Consider the following 22,997-nt stretch of genomic DNA (forward strand, 5'->3'; position numbering starts at 1 on the left):
GAAGCCTGTATCACTCAGACAACAGACCACCTCCGGTCGAGGCGCTTCAAGCCATTGCTAAGCTGAAGTCAACTTAAGTTGAATAGGAAAAGGATAGGGGTGCTCAAGATTGCTATCTCTTGTAGCAACGTTAAACTTCTATGTTGAGCAGGCCCGCATGTTTTACAAAAAGATTCCTTCTCTTGATTTATCAGCTGGCATGACTTATGAACGGCAAGTGTTCATGGCTGAAGTAATAGCAGTCCTTGTTGAACAATGGAGCGCTTTTAGGAATTAGTTCTTATAGATAAGTGTGATGATTTCGAGATTTGAAAGAATAATGATGTATGCGAGAAAACTTTCACTGAAATCCAAAGAAAGTAAAACTTTAGAAGCACATAATACACTGAAATATATTACTTTGAGAACACAGGCCGTATATGAGCTTGCAACACACTTTCAAGGCAATTTACTCCTTTGCAAATTAGTGGCTAAAATGTAGGCAAATAACTATAGAGTGCACTATTTTCTTTGAATATTATATATATATATATATATATTTTTTTTAACTTAAGATTCATATTCTTAAAGTAACAGTCTCTTGAGAGAGAGAGAAAAAAAACAGTTCCTTATAAAAGTAGCCTAGATCTGTTTAGCCAGATAAGAGAAATATGCATTTCAAGAGTTCACATGTTAACATAATACTTTAGTGGAGACAAATGCAAGATAAAGGTAAGTAAAAAATAAATGGAAATGTAGTTGTGAGGATGAATGAACAATTATCACTGGAGTTTGAAAAAAAATATTTTATTACACAGAATATAAAAGCTGTACAATATTTAAAAAACACCATAATAAAGAATAATATTCACAATAATCTGAGAACATTCCCAAAGTCCATGTCCCCGTGATCATCACAATGCTGGTCTCCATGCTCTCAGTCCGTGCAAGTCATACACGTAAGGCCGGTATGGAAATGATTTATTATAGACTGTCGCTAAAAGTGACGCTCTGAAAAAGTCCTCTTCTGTAGCAGCCATAGCGCTCGCGTCTGATTTCTGAAAGTATTCCTTGTCGTGCTCGGTCGTTAACTGCCTCCGTTTGGTTTTATATCTCCTGTTCTGGAACCAGATTTTCACCTGAGTCTCCGTGAGGTGCAGCGCGCTCGCGAGGTGTGCGCGCTCGGGCGCGCTCAGGTATCGCTGACGACTGAACTTCTTCTCGAGCTCCAACACCTGCAGGTGCGTGAACGCGGCCCGCGAGCGCTTCTTCTTCGCGCCACACGCCCCCTCTGTCGAAGACGATGTTTTATTATCCTCAGAGTTCAGACATACCGAGATATGCGCGGAATCTGTGAACGCAAACAATATGTGAGGTTAAACTCATATTTCTCCCTGAAAAACTGGTCTTCAGTATATCTAAACATGACAGAAACCTGTGTGGCCAAACGTGTCATGTAGCCTATGGTTTAGGCCTACCTTTAACTAACTACCGGTACTTAATTAGCCTAATTTGGATAGAAATGCAAATTCTATAACTGCCCAACTAACACTTTAAGAAAATGCTGGTTTTTTTCAGTCAATGTTTGGGTCAAATATTGACAAATCAACATTGGGTTTATATTTTTGACCGTTGGTTTTGTTCATATTTTACCTAAACGTGGATTGAAACAACCCATCATTTTTCCAACTAACTAAGAGACACATAAACAGAACTGCTGCAACTGCAAGGCTGTCTTTAAAGTACAATACCTGTTCGTTTGTCTGTTCTGTCGTCATCTTTTTTATCCTCTTTTAAGGATAAAATGTCCTCTATGAAAAACGACGTCAACTGCTTGTTTGAATCCGCCATCTATGTCGCCAAATTCTTGAATGAAGTCAAGGATAAAGCGTCTTCCTCCTGGGTAGTGTTTGCACTTTCACTCTCCAGCTCCACTGCTTGACTTTAAATAGCGCGTGTGCGCTGTTGTCTTTTCTACTATTGGAGGAGCGCCCTGTGCTGACGTCATCGCCTCAAGCTCTTGATGGCTAAAACAGACACGTCTGCGTGGACCATCATCCTGTCAGACACCAGACACAAGTCTAATGCATTCCTTACACAGTGGCATAGATATTTTATTTATATGTTCTTTTTCAGCAGTCCACCCCACCCATAATTTTAAGTAGCCTATATTTTTATAATATAATATTCGATTATATATAGGCTATATTAATATATGTGAAACTAAGAAATGAGTATAGGAATGAAAGAAAATGAAACTATTGAAGAGTTAAGTAATTGTTTGTGTATATATAGGCTACTGTATATATACTACTGTATATATATAAATAAACGAAATGCTCTATTTTTTTATTTTATTTATTTTTTACCATAATATAACATTTCACTATATGGATATTATATATATATATATCACTTAAAAAAATGCTGGGTTGTTTCAACCCAATTTGGGGTAAAATATGGACAAACCCAAACGTTGGGTTAAAAATGTAATGTAAAAATTCCATATTTCCTCCAAAGTTCCTCCATATTTATCCAAAATTGTGTTGAAACAACCCAGCATTATATATATATATATATACACACACACAAACACAATTTCTTTATATATTTTTGTAATATATTTCATTCTATGAATTTATCTATATATAATAATACAGTAATATATAATAATATATATAATACAGTATATATATAATATTCATATAATGACATTTTATATTATACAAATATACATAAAATTTTATATATATACATAAAAAATGTTGTGTTGTTTCAACCCAATTTTGGGTCAAATATGGACAAACCCAAACGTTGGGTTAAAAATGTAATTTAAGAATGTAACCCAACGGCTGGGTTTGTCCATATTTGACCCAAAATTGGGTTGAAACAACCCAGCATTTTTTAGAGTGTATATATATATATATATATATATATGCAAACATTTACTTAAGTCTTCAATAATTTCATTTTCTTTCATTCCTCATTTCATATAGTTTCATTGTATTGAATTTTGTAATTCGTTATTATTTTGTAATTTAATTTTTTCATGTCTCAAAATATATTCTCTATATATATATATATATATATATGTTTATTTGGTAACACTTTATTTTAAGGTGACGTAGTTACATGTTACATGCACTTACTAGTAATAACAGTAAATTAATGACAGGTAACTAACCCTAAACCAAACCCAAACTGTAACTCTATAGTAAGTACATGTAGTTACTTTATATTACTCGATACTTATTTGAGTAGGCACAATGTAACTACGTCACCTTAAAATAAAGTGTACCCGATTATTTAAATTTCCCCTCAAACATATAAGACAATATCCCTGTTTAATAAACGCCAGAGAAAGAAAGCTTTTTATCACTGTTACACTGAGCCGCTCTGCTCCTCGTTCTCAGTCAGTTGAGAATTTAGTGAGATTTATTGTGTAACTAGATATCAGTTTTAGTCTCCTATCATCCCTGAATGTCAAGCTGGGGTAAGCCCTGGGTCCCGGGCACCGGGGTGTGTGTTCACAAGCACGATGAGGCTCATATACACAGGCAGGGTCAGGGTGGGTGGCCCTCCCCATGGAGCTAATGACTTCAACATATTTGGTCTCGGCTCCTTCTCCTGACCCACACGTTGCTGTAAGGCTGTTTGTTTGTTGTGCCCCAGTGCTTCTGTGTGACCCCGCAGTCCTGGGCGGAGGGGAGAGAAGGAGAAACACGGACGGAGAAAGAGAAGGAGAGAACGAGACGGGGAAAGAGGACGCTCCGGCCCCAGGAGAGCGGGGAGTTTGCTTGGGAAAACACAAAAGCTGAGAGTGACAAACGGTATATTGTCCACCGGCATGACCTCCCACCAATCCTGCGGTCTATACTAGTCGACTCACTTAACTAGTTAGGGTTACACTTTATTTTAAGGTGTCATTGTTGTGTGATCATATATTTTAAGTACGGAATAATATTAAGCAACTACATATAGGGTTAGGGTTTGGTTGAGGGTTAGTTGCATGTAATTATGCATAATTTACTGTTATTACTATGGTAAGTACATGTAACAGGGACAATGTAAAAATGTTTTAACCCAACGGCTGGGTTTGTCCATATTTGACCCAAAATTGGGTTCAAACAACCCAGCATTTTTTAGAGTGTACTGAGTGGCAATAGCGTCCACTGCCACTGTTTTATGAATATATGAAATATAAATGTGCTCTAAAACAAATAAAAGTAAATTGTTTAAGAGAATTAATGGTAATGTTTGATATATATTAGGGGTGTTACAATATATCGTGTCACAATAAATCGCAATACAAAAATGCAACAATATGTATCGTGGATTGTGACAATCTGTGTTGTGTGTATTTCACCCAAAATGAAAATTTGTGTGAATTTTTTTTTTGAAAAATTGAAGTTTATTGAGTTTTAGTGTCAGTACTACATTAAAATACTATATATAATGTTGAATATAATGTATAATAATGCAGTGGGGGAATATTTGTGGGTCCTGATAATGCCAAATGTTACCAGTAAAAAGTGGAAAACATTATTTAAATATATCTGTGAAAGAGGGCAAGCATATTCGTCTAAAATAATTCTGTATTTTCATCTTCAGAATGATGAATATTGTTATTCTGGTGTCTCTATTGTCCTGTGCTTTGGGTTTCCAGCATCAAGTCCAAGACTATTAATTTACACACACAATGTAATATACAATTTACCATTTTAATCAACAATAAATTTTTTGTTAACCTTTTATCACGTGTCTTGGAGTATCGTAATAATATCATATAGTGAGTTTCGTATATATATTATATAAAATCCTATTATACACAGACATTGTATTTTATTTTAGTGATCATAAAATGTTTTTTAAATGGTCATAATTCTCTTGTGGGGATTTTTTATTTCTCAAACGGACAAAGGATTAAGCATTTTTGAAGGTTTACCTCATTTTAGCTGTTGTCATGTAAACTTTGTATTTTAGATGCGTTTCATGATAGTGCTCACCTTGAATAATCTTGCTGTCTGTTTCCTATCTCTCACACACACACACACACACACACACACACACACACACACACACACACACACACACACACACACACACACACACACACACACACACACACACACACACACACACACACACACACACACACACACACACACACACACACACACACACACACACACACACACACACACACACACACACACACACACACACACTAGACTACCTGCATTGCTCATCTTTATTCTCTAGCTCTTTGATCAAGTCTTTTTCCTGTTTTGTGTATCTTCTGATGTTTATCTTAATTGCACAAACACATATTCAGTTCTTTATTTACACGGCGGGATTCGGAGACTATGTCATGCTTTGGCCACACAAAACAAGCAGTAGTAATTGGATGAGCATTTCTTGCGGCTTGTGTAATGCAACTCCTGGTTTCTCCCCTGACCCCTTGTCCTTACACTAACACAATGTGGAAGAGATGAGTAGCACCGTTTGCTTGTTTTGGGCCAGATGTGGGCTTGTTAGAATCTGACCCTGTCGACAGGAAGACATATGTCATACCTGCTATGTGGACTGGACATCTCACTGTCGGCCTTTGTTAGGTGGCAGCGACGCTTGGACTCATTTTGTAGTACTTTACATTACTATCTAATAACATACATAAGTGTGGGGTCAGTTTTTTTTATGTTTTTGAAAGAAGAATGTATTTACAGTTTTTTTCAAACTGCTTACACACGTTTTCAAAACTATGTCAACTTTTTTCAAAACTCTACAATTCCCAAAACTGCTCACACAAAATGCCTCACATCTCCTTCAAAAGGCCATAAACACATATCAGAATGAAGCATTCGCATCAAATGACAAACACTTCTTTCATAATAGTACATGCAAACACTGTTGTTCTGAATCTAAAGCTTTTTGGTCTTTCATAATCTTATATCTATATTTTAATACAATGTTCTACAGTGACAGTAATCTTCTGAGAGGGGAACAAGTACACTGTAAACACCAATGCAATGTAGAAACAGAAAATATTTATAAGGCCAAACATTACTGTTGTATACAGTAGCATACAACAAAACCATAAACATATGTGAACCAAAAGCATATTCTTTAGAATACAGTAAAGAACACAATTGTGTGTGTGTGTGTGGGGTCTCTTCATTGTTGGCATCCATTGTTCAAAACAGGTAATCTGACCTTTGACCTGTTTATAGGCCTATACTACAGTAAAGCAGTGATTGGTTAGTGATCGGTTAAGCAATTAGTGTTTGCACATGTGAGGAGTGTGTGTGTGTGTGAGAGTGTGTGTGTGTGTGTGTGTGTGTGTGTGTGTGTGTGTGTGTGTGTGTGTGTGTGTGTGTGTGTGTGTGTGTGTGTGTGACCTGATGAATAAGTGTAGCATTTTGATTGGTTGTGTTTGGAAAAGGAAAGCAAGTCACTTCCTGCTAGATTTTTGTGTGTTAGGTCGAGAATTGTGTGTAGTGTTTTGAAAAAGTTTTTTTATGCAATTGAAAACTGAGTCAAAGGCTGAGAAATATCTTATGGTTTTGGAGATTTGGTGTGTAGTTTTGCACTTTGAGTGAGAGGTTTCAAAAATCGTGACATGAAAAGGTTTTGTGTGTAAGCAGCTGGAAAAACCTGTAATCAAAAATGAAATAAAGCAGTAATATTGCGAAACATTATTGCAATGTAAAAACTATTCCTGTGATCAAAGCTGAATTTCCAGCTTCATTACTCCAGTCTTCCTCTTCAGTGTCACATGATCCTTCAGAAATCACTCTTACATGATGATTTGCTCTTCAAGAAACATTTCTGATAATCATCAGTGTTGAAAACAGATTAACTGATTAATGAATAGTTCAAAATAACAATAATTGTCTTTACTGTCACTTGTTTTGATCGATTTAATGCATTCTTGCTGAATAATTGTATTAATGTCTTCAAAAAAAAAAAGAATCTGACCCCAAATTTTAGACAGTGTATATTCATTTTTGGCATATTTTTTTATGTTATATGTAACTGAGAAACAGGTTTTACGAAAATTTCAAACTTAAAATGATTGTGTTGAAACCAGAATTAGTTCTCATTATATTAGTGAACAGTAATTATAATATTGATAAAGCTTTTTTATTTTATTTTATATATGTATTTTATGATTTTCAAAAGAAAAAAAACGATGTGCCCCATTTGGACAATTGAGTTGGTGTCAAATAGAAATGTATATAAGTTAGTAAAATGCTGCCCTCTGGTGGCCTCAAATCCTCTTTTCATTATAAATTGCATGTCACAATTCCATACAAACACACTGTTCAGAATAGCAAGCTACTAGTTTTTTGGAGTAATATTTAGTGTGAGAAAACTGAAGTTGAGTTTCATGATCCAATTAATATGACAGATCCCAAAAGGACGATAGCCATTGAATGCCTGAAGTGTGTCCTGGTAACTGTAGTCAAACTTAAAACTCAAAGAATATGACCTCAGCTGCAGATTATAATCTGTAGTTGAGAAGAACGTGTCTTCACTAATACCTGCCTTCAGGTTAGATTTAGTTTTGACTGGGGTCTAGTTTGTGTTGGCTTGCACTCACATATGAAGTAATGAAGTCTCAGAAACCTGTCAGCAACGGGGAAAAAGTTTGCACATGCAGTTCTGTAGTTCTTTGTGTAGATCAGTGATCAAAGTCTTAAAGGTATGTCAAGGTAAAGTGTGTTTTTCTTTTCTTTAGATGTTAAAATAATTTCTTCCATCAGCTCAGTTTAAAAACTATAACTTTCAATTATTTGTACACTGTAAGAGTAAAATCTGTAGAAAAATGGAAAAGGTAGCCTACTAAGTTTACAGACAGTTCCTTTAACCTGAAACTCAACCCAATGCAATTCGAGGTGCAAATTATGAGTTAAACACCTGTGAAAAAATCAAGCCTACAGACAATTCCTTCATATTATCATAGGCCTACAATGCCCTATTTTTTACAGACTTTTCTGAAACTGATTTCAACAGAGCATGATAACATTGTTCTGTTTGTTTGCGCAGCTGTTTTTTTTGTTTGTTGAAAAGCTGTTATTATAGATTGCTGACGTGATGACAATTTTGTCTGCCAACCTGGAAGAAGTTACAGCATCACATCGACAAAAGAGCCCTTAATCAGGGTAGCGCCATGTTTCATTTTGACAGGATAAAAAATGAGTCTGTAAGGGACAGAAGTACAGTGTGGTCGATGGATTGTACTGTTGTTTAACAACATAACCGATTGTTCAGCTGAATCATCTTTCCGAAAGATGACAAAAACTCCATAAAACAGTTTTGAAAGTTGTGAAAATGACGTGATCATGGACATTTATACAGTGCTGGTCATTGTAAAGACAGTGAGTCTGTCCCTCACAGCATAATTTTCATCCAATATGGCGTATTAGCCTTTTCTTTGGCTTTTGGATTACTGCAGAAAATTAGCTCTGTGACCAACAAGTTTATGATTCTTACACGTTTAGTTCATCATGATAATCTTTACAAATGAACAACTTTTTTGAAGCCAAAATACAATCGGTAGAAGTAAAAAGCAAAAGTTATGCTTTTGGTTTACGCCATGTCGGAAGTAGAACTTGTAGCTCCGACTTGTACCATGTGACCACTACCACATGACTGCTAGATTAATTTAGCCAATTTTTTTAATAGCTCAGATTGTTGTTAGGGGCCAAGCACTGAAGGTGCGGGCACCTATTGTATCTGTTCCCGTACCAAAAATAATTCTTCTTCTTCTTCCGCTCTGGGAGTCTATGGCAGCCCATAGAACCGATCGCGGGAAAGTTGTAATGGTTTGACATTCGGATAGAGGACAGTCCCAACATTAAATACACCAATTTTGGTGTGTCTAAGTCATTCCCTCTAGCGCCACCAACTGTCCAAAGTTTCACTCATGTTTATTCTAATAACTTTTGAACCACAAGGGCTAGAAACAAAATTCTTTTTTCCTCTGATTCCTGACCTCGTGACGATTCGATTGCACCCAATGACGTCATTTTGCGCCATGAAAAGTTTTCCGCCATTTTGAATTTTCCGAAAAAGCTACTTTTTCGAACTCCTCCTAGGCCGTTGCTCCAATTTCCATGAAAATTGAATCAGATCATCTACAGACCATGCCGACAAAAAGTTATGGAATTCAAGTTGATTCGCTTAGCAATTTTCGAAAAAACCCACAAACAAATTTTACGTAGCGCTTGCGAAAACAGACGTAAGGCTGTATCTCCGCAACGCTTTGTTGGATTCAGACCAAATTTGCCACATGTCATCACAAGCATGACTTGAGGCTACATGCTGCGTTTCGGCGCAGCGCCACCTACTGGTCCGGAGATATGAAAAATGGCTATTTTTGCTTATAACTTCTGAACAGTTTGCCCAAAAATCATCAAATTGGTCTCGTTAGATTCAGGCCAACATGCTGAGTCGACTGATATCCAATTTTACCATGTCGGCCATTTTGGCTGTCGGCCATTTTGAATTTTGTGCTAAAATGCTGTATTTTAAGAACGCATGAATGGATTGTTACGAAACATGGTATGGGTCATCAGCACGATGCCCTGAAGGAGCGTGAGAAGTTTCGAAACAGCGCCACCTTGTGGTCAAAAGTTATAACAACATTTCCAAAAAGGCTAATAACCTTTGAATACATCTGCCTATTGAAATGCCACTGGTCTCAATAGATTCGCTGGGTCACGCTGAGAACATAGATACCAAGTTTGCCATATTTGGCCGAACTTCCTGTCCGCCATCTTGATTTTCAGTCAAAACCTACTTTGTCGAACTCCTCCTAGACCGTTTGTCCGATTTTCACCAAAATCGAATCGTATCATCTCCACACTGTACCGACAAAAAGTTATGGAATTCGTGTTGATTCGTCAAACCGTTCTCAAATACCGCGCAAACAAATTTTACGTTGTGCTACAGCTACAGATTTAGTGCAAAAGTACTACATCGCCCATAACTCCTAGAGTCCGTTTGTCCTAGACTCAAGTGTCTCACACCACTGTGATCCCTGGCTCAAGGCGGACAAAATGGCTATCTCCAATTTCGATTTAGGCCAGAAAAATTTTCTGCTATGTCGAATTTTGTCCGAAACCTACTTTTGCAAACTAGTCCTAGGTTTTTCACCAGATCGGAACCAAACCAGTCTAGGACATTTTTCTGGACTCTCTAGATCAATAAATATCGGAAAAAAAGTTGAACTTTTGCATTTGGGTGGCTGTAACAGGGTCATTTAGAAAAGGGGCGTGGCAAAATACACTAAAAAGCCTATAAATCCCATATGAAAATTCAGAACTTCACCAAAATTGATGAGCATATGTGTCAGAACATGGTGAGGAAGCATGCAGAGTTTCATGGAGATCGGACCATAGGTGGCGCTGTAACTGGCAAAAAGCCTTCAATCTTATTAGGGGTTCAAGCATGAAATGCTGAAACCCTATTGTAATTAAGGATTCGTAAAACGCATCGTGCAGGCCAAACCGTAAGGCCTAGAGACGTGAAACCTGGCCAGATGGTAGGCCTCAATTTGGGGACAACCTATCAGAGTATGACCCCGAATGGCCCATAGGTGGCGCTACAGCAACCAAAAGTTCAAAATTGATCATAGCTCTTAGACCGTTTGTCCCAGGATCAAGTGCCCCAAATCGTTGGAATCCTTGGCTCAAGGCGGACAAAATGGCCATCTCCGATTTCGATTTAGGCCAGAAAAAATTTCTGCTATGTCGAATTTTGTCCAAAACCTACTTTTGCGAACTAGTCCCTGGTTTTTCGCCCGACCGGAGCCAAACCAGTCTAGGACATTTCTCTGGACTCTCTCGATCAATAGTTTTTGAAAAAAAGTAGAATTTTTGCATTTGGTTGGCTATAACAGGGTCATTTGGAAAATGGGCGGGGCAAAATACAGTCAAAAGCCTATAAATCCTAAACAAAAACTCAGAACATCACGAAAATCGCTGAGCATATGTGTCATGACATGGTGAACAAGCGTGCCGAGTTTCATGCAGATCGGACCATAGGTGGCACTATAAATGGCAAAAAGGTTCCCTTATTATTAGGGGCCAAGCACTGAAGGTGCGGGCACCTATTGTATCTGTTCCCGTACCAAAAATAATTCTTCTTCTTCTTCCGCTCTGGGAGTCTATGGCAGCCCATAGAACCGATCGCGGGAAAGTTGTAATGGTTTGACATTCGGATAGAGGACAGTCCCAACATTAAATACACCAATTTTGGTGTGTCTAAGTCATTCCCTCTAGCGCCACCAACTGTCCAAAGTTTCACTCATGTTTATTCTAATAACTTTTGAACCACAAGGGCTAGAAACAAAATTCTTTTTTCCTCTGATTCCTGACCTCGTGACGATTCGATTGCACCCAATGACGTCATTTTGCGCCATGAAAAGTTTTCCGCCATTTTGAATTTTCCGAAAAAGCTACTTTTTCGAACTCCTCCTAGGCCGTTGCTCCAATTTCCATGAAAATTGAATCAGATCATCTACAGACCATGCCGACAAAAAGTTATGGAATTCAAGTTGATTCGCTTAGCAATTTTCGAAAAAACCCACAAACAAATTTTACGTAGCGCTTGCGAAAACAGACGTAAGGCTGTATCTCCGCAACGCTTTGTTGGATTCAGACCAAATTTGCCACATGTCATCACAAGCATGACTTGAGGCTACATGCTGCGTTTCGGCGCAGCGCCACCTACTGGTCCGGAGATATGAAAAATGGCTATTTTTGCTTATAACTTCTGAACAGTTTGCCCAAAAATCATCAAATTGGTCTCGTTAGATTCAGGCCAACATGCTGAGTCGACTGATATCCAATTTTACCATGTCGGCCATTTTGGCTGTCGGCCATTTTGAATTTTGTGCTAAAATGCTGTATTTTAAGAACGCATGAATGGATTGTTACGAAACATGGTATGGGTCATCAGCACGATGCCCTGAAGGAGCGTGAGAAGTTTCGAAACAGCGCCACCTTGTGGTCAAAAGTTATAACAACATTTCCAAAAAGGCTAATAACCTTTGAATACATCTGCCTATTGAAATGCCACTGGTCTCAATAGATTCGCTGGGTCACGCTGAGAACATAGATACCAAGTTTGCCATATTTGGCCGAACTTCCTGTCCGCCATCTTGATTTTCAGTCAAAACCTACTTTGTCGAACTCCTCCTAGACCGTTTGTCCGATTTTCACCAAAATCGAATCGTATCATCTCCACACTGTACCGACAAAAAGTTATGGAATTCGTGTTGATTCGTCAAACCGTTCTCAAATACCGCGCAAACAAATTTTACGTTGTGCTACAGCTACAGATTTAGTGCAAAAGTACTACATCGCCCATAACTCCTAGAGTCCGTTTGTCCTAGACTCAAGTGTCTCACACCACTGTGATCCCTGGCTCAAGGCGGACAAAATGGCTATCTCCAATTTCGATTTAGGCCAGAAAAATTTTCTGCTATGTCGAATTTTGTCCGAAACCTACTTTTGCAAACTAGTCCTAGGTTTTTCACCAGATCGGAACCAAACCAGTCTAGGACATTTCTCTGGACTCTCTAGATCAATAAATATCGGAAAAAAAGTTGAACTTTTGCATTTGGGTGGCTGTAACAGGGTCATTTAGAAAAGGGGCGTGGCAAAATACACTAAAAAGCCTATAAATCCCATATGAAAATTCAGAACTTCACCAAAATTGATGAGCATATGTGTCAGAACATGGTGAGGAAGCATGCAGAGTTTCATGGAGATCGGACCATAGGTGGCGCTGTAACTGGCAAAAAGCCTTCAATCTTATTAGGGGTTCAAGCATGAAATGCTGAAACCCTATTGTAATTAAGGATTCGTAAAACGCATCGTGCAGGCCAAACCGTAAGGCCTAGAGACGTGAAACCTGGCCAGATGGTAGGCCTCAATTTGGGGACAACCTATCAGAGTATGACCCCGAATGGCCCATAGGTGGCGCTACAGCAACCAAAAGTTCAAAATTGATCATAGCTCTTAGACCGTTTGTCCCAGGATCAAGTGCCCCAAATCGTTGGAATCCTTGGCTCAAGGCGGACAAAATGGCCATCTCCGATTTCGATTTAGGCCAGAAAAAATTTCTGCTATGTCGAATTTTGTCCAAAACCTACTTTTGCGAACTAGTCCCTGGTTTTTCGCCCGACCGGAGCCAAACCAGTCTAGGACATTTCTCTGGACTCTCTCGATCAATAGTTTTTGAAAAAAAGTAGAATTTTTGCATTTGGTTGGCTATAACAGGGTCATTTGGAAAATGGGCGGGGCAAAATACAGTCAAAAGCCTATAAATCCTAAACAAAAACTCAGAACATCACGAAAATCGCTGAGCATATGTGTCATGACATGGTGAACAAGCGTGCCGAGTTTCATGCAGATCGGACCATAGGTGGCACTATAAATGGCAAAAAGGTTCCCTTATTATTAGGGGCCAAGCACTGAAGGTGCGGGCACCTATTGTATCTGTTCCCGTACCAAAAATAATTCTTCTTCTTCTTCCGCTCTGGGAGTCTATGGCAGCCCATAGAACCGATCGCGGGAAAGTTGTAATGGTTTGACATTCGGATAGAGGACAGTCCCAACATTAAATACACCAATTTTGGTGTGTCTAAGTCATTCCCTCTAGCGCCACCAACTGTCCAAAGTTTCACTCATGTTTATTCTAATAACTTTTGAACCACAAGGGCTAGAAACAAAATTCTTTTTTCCTCTGATTCCTGACCTCGTGACGATTCGATTGCACCCAATGACGTCATTTTGCGCCATGAAAAGTTTTCCGCCATTTTGAATTTTCCGAAAAAGCTACTTTTTCGAACTCCTCCTAGGCCGTTGCTCCAATTTCCATGAAAATTGAATCAGATCATCTACAGACCATGCCGACAAAAAGTTATGGAATTCAAGTTGATTCGCTTAGCAATTTTCGAAAAAACCCACAAACAAATTTTACGTAGCGCTTGCGAAAACAGACGTAAGGCTGTATCTCCGCAACGCTTTGTTGGATTCAGACCAAATTTGCCACATGTCATCACAAGCATGACTTGAGGCTACATGCTGCGTTTCGGCGCAGCGCCACCTACTGGTCCGGAGATATGAAAAATGGCTATTTTTGCTTATAACTTCTGAACAGTTTGCCCAAAAATCATCAAATTGGTCTCGTTAGATTCAGGCCAACATGCTGAGTCGACTGATATCCAATTTTACCATGTCGGCCATTTTGGCTGTCGGCCATTTTGAATTTTGTGCTAAAATGCTGTATTTTAAGAACGCATGAATGGATTGTTACGAAACATGGTATGGGTCATCAGCACGATGCCCTGAAGGAGCGTGAGAAGTTTCGAAACAGCGCCACCTTGTGGTCAAAAGTTATAACAACATTTCCAAAAAGGCTAATAACCTTTGAATACATCTGCCTATTGAAATGCCACTGGTCTCAATAGATTCGCTGGGTCACGCTGAGAACATAGATACCAAGTTTGCCATATTTGGCCGAACTTCCTGTCCGCCATCTTGATTTTCAGTCAAAACCTACTTTGTCGAACTCCTCCTAGACCGTTTGTCCGATTTTCACCAAAATCGAATCGTATCATCTCCACACTGTACCGACAAAAAGTTATGGAATTCGTGTTGATTCGTCAAACCGTTCTCAAATACCGCGCAAACAAATTTTACGTTGTGCTACAGCTACAGATTTAGTGCAAAAGTACTACATCGCCCATAACTCCTAGAGTCCGTTTGTCCTAGACTCAAGTGTCTCACACCACTGTGATCCCTGGCTCAAGGCGGACAAAATGGCTATCTCCAATTTCGATTTAGGCCAGAAAAATTTTCTGCTATGTCGAATTTTGTCCGAAACCTACTTTTGCAAACTAGTCCTAGGTTTTTCACCAGATCGGAACCAAACCAGTCTAGGACATTTCTCTGGACTCTCTAGATCAATAAATATCGGAAAAAAAGTTGAACTTTTGCATTTGGGTGGCTGTAACAGGGTCATTTAGAAAAGGGGCGTGGCAAAATACACTAAAAAGCCTATAAATCCCATATGAAAATTCAGAACTTCACCAAAATTGATGAGCATATGTGTCAGAACATGGTGAGGAAGCATGCAGAGTTTCATGGAGATCGGACCATAGGTGGCGCTGTAACTGGCAAAAAGCCTTCAATCTTATTAGGGGTTCAAGCATGAAATGCTGAAACCCTATTGTAATTAAGGATTCGTAAAACGCATCGTGCAGGCCAAACCGTAAGGCCTAGAGACGTGAAACCTGGCCAGATGGTAGGCCTCAATTTGGGGACAACCTATCAGAGTATGACCCCGAATGGCCCATAGGTGGCGCTACAGCAACCAAAAGTTCAAAATTGATCATAGCTCTTAGACCGTTTGTCCCAGGATCAAGTGCCCCAAATCGTTGGAATCCTTGGCTCAAGGCGGACAAAATGGCCATCTCCGATTTCGATTTAGGCCAGAAAAAATTTCTGCTATGTCGAATTTTGTCCAAAACCTACTTTTGCGAACTAGTCCCTGGTTTTTCGCCCGACCGGAGCCAAACCAGTCTAGGACATTTCTCTGGACTCTCTCGATCAATAGTTTTTGAAAAAAAGTAGAATTTTTGCATTTGGTTGGCTATAACAGGGTCATTTGGAAAATGGGCGGGGCAAAATACAGTCAAAAGCCTATAAATCCTAAACAAAAACTCAGAACATCACGAAAATCGCTGAGCATATGTGTCATGACATGGTGAACAAGCGTGCCGAGTTTCATGCAGATCGGACCATAGGTGGCACTATAAATGGCAAAAAGGTTCCCTTATTATTAGGGGCCAAGCACTGAAGGTGCGGGCACCTATTGTATCTGTTCCCGTACCAAAAATAATTCTTCTTCTTCTTCCGCTCTGGGAGTCTATGGCAGCCCATAGAACCGATCGCGGGAAAGTTGTAATGGTTTGACATTCGGATAGAGGACAGTCCCAACATTAAATACACCAATTTTGGTGTGTCTAAGTCATTCCCTCTAGCGCCACCAACTGTCCAAAGTTTCACTCATGTTTATTCTAATAACTTTTGAACCACAAGGGCTAGAAACAAAATTCTTTTTTCCTCTGATTCCTGACCTCGTGACGATTCGATTGCACCCAATGACGTCATTTTGCGCCATGAAAAGTTTTCCGCCATTTTGAATTTTCCGAAAAAGCTACTTTTTCGAACTCCTCCTAGGCCGTTGCTCCAATTTCCATGAAAATTGAATCAGATCATCTACAGACCATGCCGACAAAAAGTTATGGAATTCAAGTTGATTCGCTTAGCAATTTTCGAAAAAACCCACAAACAAATTTTACGTAGCGCTTGCGAAAACAGACGTAAGGCTGTATCTCCGCAACGCTTTGTTGGATTCAGACCAAATTTGCCACATGTCATCACAAGCATGACTTGAGGCTACATGCTGCGTTTCGGCGCAGCGCCACCTACTGGTCCGGAGATATGAAAAATGGCTATTTTTGCTTATAACTTCTGAACAGTTTGCCCAAAAATCATCAAATTGGTCTCGTTAGATTCAGGCCAACATGCTGAGTCGACTGATATCCAATTTTACCATGTCGGCCATTTTGGCTGTCGGCCATTTTGAATTTTGTGCTAAAATGCTGTATTTTAAGAACGCATGAATGGATTGTTACGAAACATGGTATGGGTCATCAGCACGATGCCCTGAAGGAGCGTGAGAAGTTTCGAAACAGCGCCACCTTGTGGTCAAAAGTTATAACAACATTTCCAAAAAGGCTAATAACCTTTGAATACATCTGCCTATTGAAATGCCACTGGTCTCAATAGATTCGCTGGGTCACGCTGAGAACATAGATACCAAGTTTGCCATATTTGGCCGAACTTCCTGTCCGCCATCTTGATTTTCAGTCAAAACCTACTTTGTCGAACTCCTCCTAGACCGTTTGTCCGATTTTCACCAAAATCGAATCGTATCATCTCCACACTGTACCGACAAAAAGTTATGGAATTCGTGTTGATTCGTCAAACCGTTCTCAAATACCGCGCAAACAAATTTTACGTTGTGCTACAGCTACAGATTTAGTGCAAAAGTACTACATCGCCCATAACTCCTAGAGTCCGTTTGTCCTAGACTCAAGTGTCTCACACCACTGTGATCCCTGGCTCAAGGCGGACAAAATGGCTATCTCCAATTTCGATTTAGGCCAGAAAAATTTTCTGCTATGTCGAATTTTGTCCGAAACCTACTTTTGCAAACTAGTCCTAGGTTTTTCACCAGATCGGAACCAAACCAGTCTAGGACATTTCTCTGGACTCTCTAGATCAATAATTATCGAAAAAAAAGTTGAACTTTTGCATTTGGGTGGCTGTAACAGGGTCATTTAGAAAAGGGGCGTGGCAAAATACCCTAAAAAGCCTATAAATCCCATATGAAAATTCAGAACTTCACCAAAATTGATGAGCATATGTGTCAGAACATGGTGAGGAAGCATGCAGAGTTTCATGGAGATCGGACCATAGGTGGCGCTGTAACTGGCAAAAAGCCTTCAATCTTATTAGGGGTTCAAGCATGAAATGCTGAAACCCTATTGTAATTAAGGATTCGTAAAACGCATCGTGCAGGCCAAACCGTAAGGCCTAGAGACGTGAAACCTGGCCAGATGGTAGGCCTCAATTTGGGGACAACCTATCAGAGTATGACCCCGAATGGCCCATAGGTGGCGCTACAGCAACCAAAAGTTCAAAATTGATCATAGCTCTTAGACCGTTTGTCCCAGGATCAAGTGCCCCAAATCGTTGGAATCCTTGGCTCAAGGCGGACAAAATGGCCATCTCCGATTTCGATTTAGGCCAGAAAAAATTTCTGCTATGTCGAATTTTGTCCAAAACCTACTTTTGCGAACTAGTCCCTGGTTTTTCGCCCGACCGGAGCCAAACCAGTCTAGGACATTTCTCTGGACTCTCTCGATCAATAGTTTTTGAAAAAAAGTAGAATTTTTGCATTTGGTTGGCTATAACAGGGTCATTTGGAAAATGGGCGGGGCAAAATACAGTCAAAAGCCTATAAATCCTAAACAAAAACTCAGAACATCACGAAAATCGCTGAGCATATGTGTCATGACATGGTGAACAAGCGTGCCGAGTTTAATGCAGATCGGACCATAGGTGGCACTATAAATGGCAAAAAGGTTCCCTTATTATTAGGGGCCAAGCACTGAAGGTGCGGGCACCTATTGTATCTGTTCCCGTACCAAAAATAATTCTTCTTCTTCTTCCGCTCTGGGAGTCTATGGCAGCCCATAGAACCGATCGCGGGAAAGTTGTAATGGTTTGACATTCGGATAGAGGACAGTCCCAACATTAAATACACCAATTTTGGTGTGTCTAAGTCATTCCCTCTAGCGCCACCAACTGTCCAAAGTTTCACTCATGTTTATTCTAATAACTTTTGAACCACAAGGGCTAGAAACAAAATTCTTTTTTCCTCTGATTCCTGACCTCGTGACGATTCGATTGCACCCAATGACGTCATTTTGCGCCATGAAAAGTTTTCCGCCATTTTGAATTTTCCGAAAAAGCTACTTTTTCGAACTCCTCCTAGGCCGTTGCTCCAATTTCCATGAAAATTGAATCAGATCATCTACAGACCATGCCGACAAAAAGTTATGGAATTCAAGTTGATTCGAATTACCGTTCTCGAATACCGCGCAAATAAATTTTACGTAGCGCTTGCAAAAACAGACGTAAGGCCGTATCTCCACAACGCTTTGTCGGATTCAGACCAAATTTGGTACATGTCATCACAAGCATGACCTGAGGCTACATGCTGCGTTTCGGCGCAGCGCCACCTACTGGTCCGGAGATATGAAGAATTTATATTTTTGCTTATAACTTCTGAACGGTTTGTCCAAAAATCACAAAAGTGGTCTCGTTAGATTCAGGGCATCGTGCTGAGTCGACTGATATCCAATTTTCCCATATCGGCCATTTTGGCTGTCGGCCACTTTGAATTATGTGCTAAAATGCTGTATTTTATGAACGCATGAACGTATCGTTACGAAACTCAGTATGGGTCATCAGTACAACGCCCTAAAAGTACTCAAAAATTTATGAGACAGCGCCACCTTTTGGTCAAAAGTTATAATGAAATTTTCAAAAATGCTAATAACTTTTGAATAAATTTGCCTATAGTAATGACACTGATCTCAATAGATTCCTTGGGTTATGCTGAAAACATAGATACCAATTTTGCCATAGTCAGCCAAACTTCCTGTCCGCCATCTTTATTTTCTTTTAAAACCTACTTTTTCAAACTCCTCCTAGACCGAACGTCCGATTTTCACCAAAATCGGATCGTGTCATCTCCAGACCGTGCCGAGTAAAAGTTATGGATTTCGTGTCGATAGACAAAACCGTTTTCGTATACCGCAGTGGCAAAGTTGAGGCATGATGCCAAAATGACTATTCAGGCTTTATATCTGCAATGCCTTGACATATTGACACCAAACTTTGTATGTGTCATTGTCACTTCACTCTGACCACATCACATCAGTTTCGTAACTGCGCCACCTATTGGTCGAAAGTGATAATCATATTTTTAGTTATTGTATGTGATTTTTCAACCATTTTGCCAAAATTCATCTTCAAATGTCTTTAATTGCTCCTTGCTGCAGTGGGTCTCACACTCCCAGCCACTTTGGCATGTCTTGTCGTCTTGCTTGCGCTTGGCCCCGGTGATTGCTGCTTGCAGCTATATTTATATCTTGTAATTACAGGAATTACTACATGGCGTGAACGCAGCGTTTAAACGAACGAACGGTCATGGTTGGATGACTTAAACTAAAAAGAGTTCAAATAGTTTGCAAGAGTGTGATAATAAACACAATGGTATGAAAACAGACTAGTGAGATTTTCCTGCTCGGTGTGATGACCTTTAATGTCCGTGACACCAACAGCCTCCCATTTAAACACTTTTCCAAGTAAAAGCTTAAAGGGGTGGTAAAATACCCTTTTCACAAGATGTACAATAAATCTATGATGTCCCCAGAGTGTGTGTGTGAAGTTTTAGCACAAAATACCCCACAGATATGTTAGCATGTTAAAGTTGTCACTTTTTGAGGGTTTGCAAAAACGCACCGTTTTGTATCTGGCCCTTTAAATGCAAATGAGCTGCTGCAGAGGGCGGGGTTTCAAGAGCGTGTGTGGGTGTGTGTGTGTGTGTGTGTGTGTGTGTGTGTTAGCAGCTGCGATTACCTCACGCACACACACTAAAATGACAGAAACTGTTCTGTCTTTAATGTTAAAACGGAGTCAGACAAAGATGGAGAGACTCAAGAAGAAGTGACAACATGTAGAAGCAACAGGACGTCTCTGAATGGTTAGTTGATGAGTTTATGTTTCTGATGTGGAGTTAACTATCTTCAATTAGCATATTCTGTCATGGTAATCTATAAATCGCTCGTATAGGAACTGTTGTGAGATGCACACAGAGTGACTTTCTATTGCATGTGAAAAGATGGATGCTAAAGTTTGAGCTGACTCACAAATGTGCTCGACTACAACAACTTGGACTGCTTGTTCCCGGGGGCGGGGCTTATGTACATTTTAGGGTTGCTGATGTCACTAATCCGGGAGGAATATCATGTAGTCCCTACCAGCCGTTTGTTGTAGTCCTTTTCTTTAAAAGCAAATATCTTCCTTTGCTTTGAACTTTGAGCAGTGTAACTTTGCAGATGTTGTTTATGCTCAACATTACACACTAACTAAAGTTAGAAAAGTGAAATCATACTTTACCACCCCTTTAAAAAACAAAATCACGAGTGGGTAGGCTTTATTACTGATGTAGCCTATTGTATGTTATACTGTATATCCAACGCATTCGCCTTGGGATGAGATCGGGCTGGTATATCTTGAGTAGGCCTATATCTTGACCTTGTGTAAACCACGAACCTTATTCCAAGCATTTAACCAAAAACTCATTAGTTTAGTCCCAAATGATGTATACAACAGCAGAGAAAAAGCTTGCACTTGCAGGTCTGTCGTTCGTGTAGATCAGTGATCAAAGTCTTAAACCAATCACAACTGGACGGGACTAAATACATGTGTAAACGGGGTCTAAAAAGTTTATAACCACTTCCAAAGGTAGTCAAAAACACACTCGACATTCTCTAATCATTCCTGATTTCTAACACACTCACAGCGTTCGGCTGGTCTTGTGTCTGTCAGAGGAGAAACTGAAGCTGATGTTCTCCGTGTGTTTTTCCGTCGTCTCTGGTCGCGTTCAATATGTAAATTGCGCATTTCTTCCATTAGATTGAAAGATCGTTCAAAGCCCATACATTCGAATAAACCAGAACAGAAGTGGATGAAAGTGGACAAAATAATCGTTTCAAACCCGTAAGACATTCGATCATCTTCGGAACACAAATAAATATATTTTTGATGAAATCTGACAGATTTCTGTCTCTCCATTGACATTCGACGCAACTACCACTTAAAAGTCCCAGAAAGTAGAGATTAAATCATCATTAAAGTAATTTATGTGACTCCAGTGGTTTAACCTTCATTTTATGAAGTGACGTGAGTGCTTTGTTTGTGCAAAAAACAAACAAAAAAAACATAATTTACCACTTACAAAATATTAATCTTGAACCGGCTTCACACAACTACTTCTGCTTTCTCATCAGCACAACATGCATCGTCGTGGTGCTCTCGTGAACTCGTAATTGTGTAAATACATGTGGGTGAGTACATAATGACAGAATTTTCTTTTTTGGGTGAACTATACCTTTAAGCCCATGAAACGTCCAACATTACACATGTTTTCATTTAATTAAGTGCATTATAATCTGGATTTGTAAAACACACTTTTTTCTTTTTGACACTTGCAGTGTGAACACATACTCACACTTTTTATACACAGAATGGCATAGAATAGTGCATAATAAATACTCGAATTAGGATGCCCCATATCTACTTTGGGACAATGGAACAGAACAGAAAGTGCAAAATGCTCATAGTGTGACTGGATCTTTCAAACAGCAGGGGGAGCCACATGATAGCATTGTAAATCTGAACGGAGCACATTTTCCTGAGAGGGCCATAGTCTGCTCTGGACGTAGGGGTTCACTCAGTACTTTAGTTTATACAGAGTGATTACATCATGGACTTTCTTTTAAACACACTCTTACCATACAGTGTTCTTGTTTTGTTCTGTAATATGGGTCACACCGCTCATCTTTTAAGTGATCATCAGACCTTGTTTGTTGAGTGTGTCATAGCAACATGAGATAATACTTGTGTTTGATGAGGTTCAGTCTTCAGACTGGTGTTTTTGCATGTGACATGACTGGTTGGGGCAGAAAAGCTGGCAGTTGAGACGCAGATAAAGCACAGACACAGACACAGACAGCAGGGTGAAAGCTTGAGTGACAGAACCTCCTCATTCCTGCTGGGGTGATCCCTGAACAAACAACCAGCGCTTAGCTTCAGGCAACTGCCTGTTCTACAGTCCTGTTCGCCACACACACCACTGTAGCTGGGATTTAAACAAACATGATGTGATAATGTTATGAGTGTAGTGATTTTTTTAGCCTGACTGATGGATATAATAATTTAAGATATGTTTTTACTCCTTCACAATTGCTTACAATGTTCTAACAAGAACTAAAGGAATGCTATGCTGTCTATCGAAAAGGGAAGTGTTTAATTTATAATTTCAGACAGTTTTGCTCTAACTACTTTTTGGTTGCATTGTGCTATGTAGATAACGTTATAGGCTATAAGATTGTATTTTGATTTTCTGGAATTGTGGTATCTACAGGAAATAAAAAGAGAGATCTGACCAACACAATCCCATTGCAATTCGTAAGTATTTAACATTTTGGCAAATTAGTGGTTAATTCTTATGAATTAGTTTGATCCCGTTCCCAGTTTGTGCAATGTGCACACAATTAAAATACATTACATAAAAGT

General features: G+C 39.4%; 1 protein-coding gene across 1 annotated transcript; it reads right to left on the reverse strand.

The window, feature by feature from the left end:
* Positions 1 to 773: 773 nt before the first annotated feature.
* nkx3-1 (NK3 homeobox 1) lies at positions 774 to 1,926 on the reverse strand. Its single transcript, XM_079637495.1, has 2 exons — positions 1,731 to 1,926; positions 774 to 1,330 (listed from the first exon to the last, which is right to left on the reverse strand). Exons 1-2 carry the CDS (start codon positions 1,828 to 1,830, stop codon positions 894 to 896), a joined length of 537 nt encoding a protein of 178 aa, XP_079493621.1. The 5' UTR covers positions 1,831 to 1,926; the 3' UTR covers positions 774 to 893.
* Positions 1,927 to 22,997: the final 21,071 nt, after the last annotated feature.

This window comes from Phoxinus phoxinus (assembly GCF_949152265.1).
Source record: "Phoxinus phoxinus genome assembly, chromosome: 15".
In the NCBI taxonomy this organism is placed as follows: Eukaryota; Metazoa; Chordata; class Actinopteri; order Cypriniformes; family Leuciscidae; genus Phoxinus; species Phoxinus phoxinus.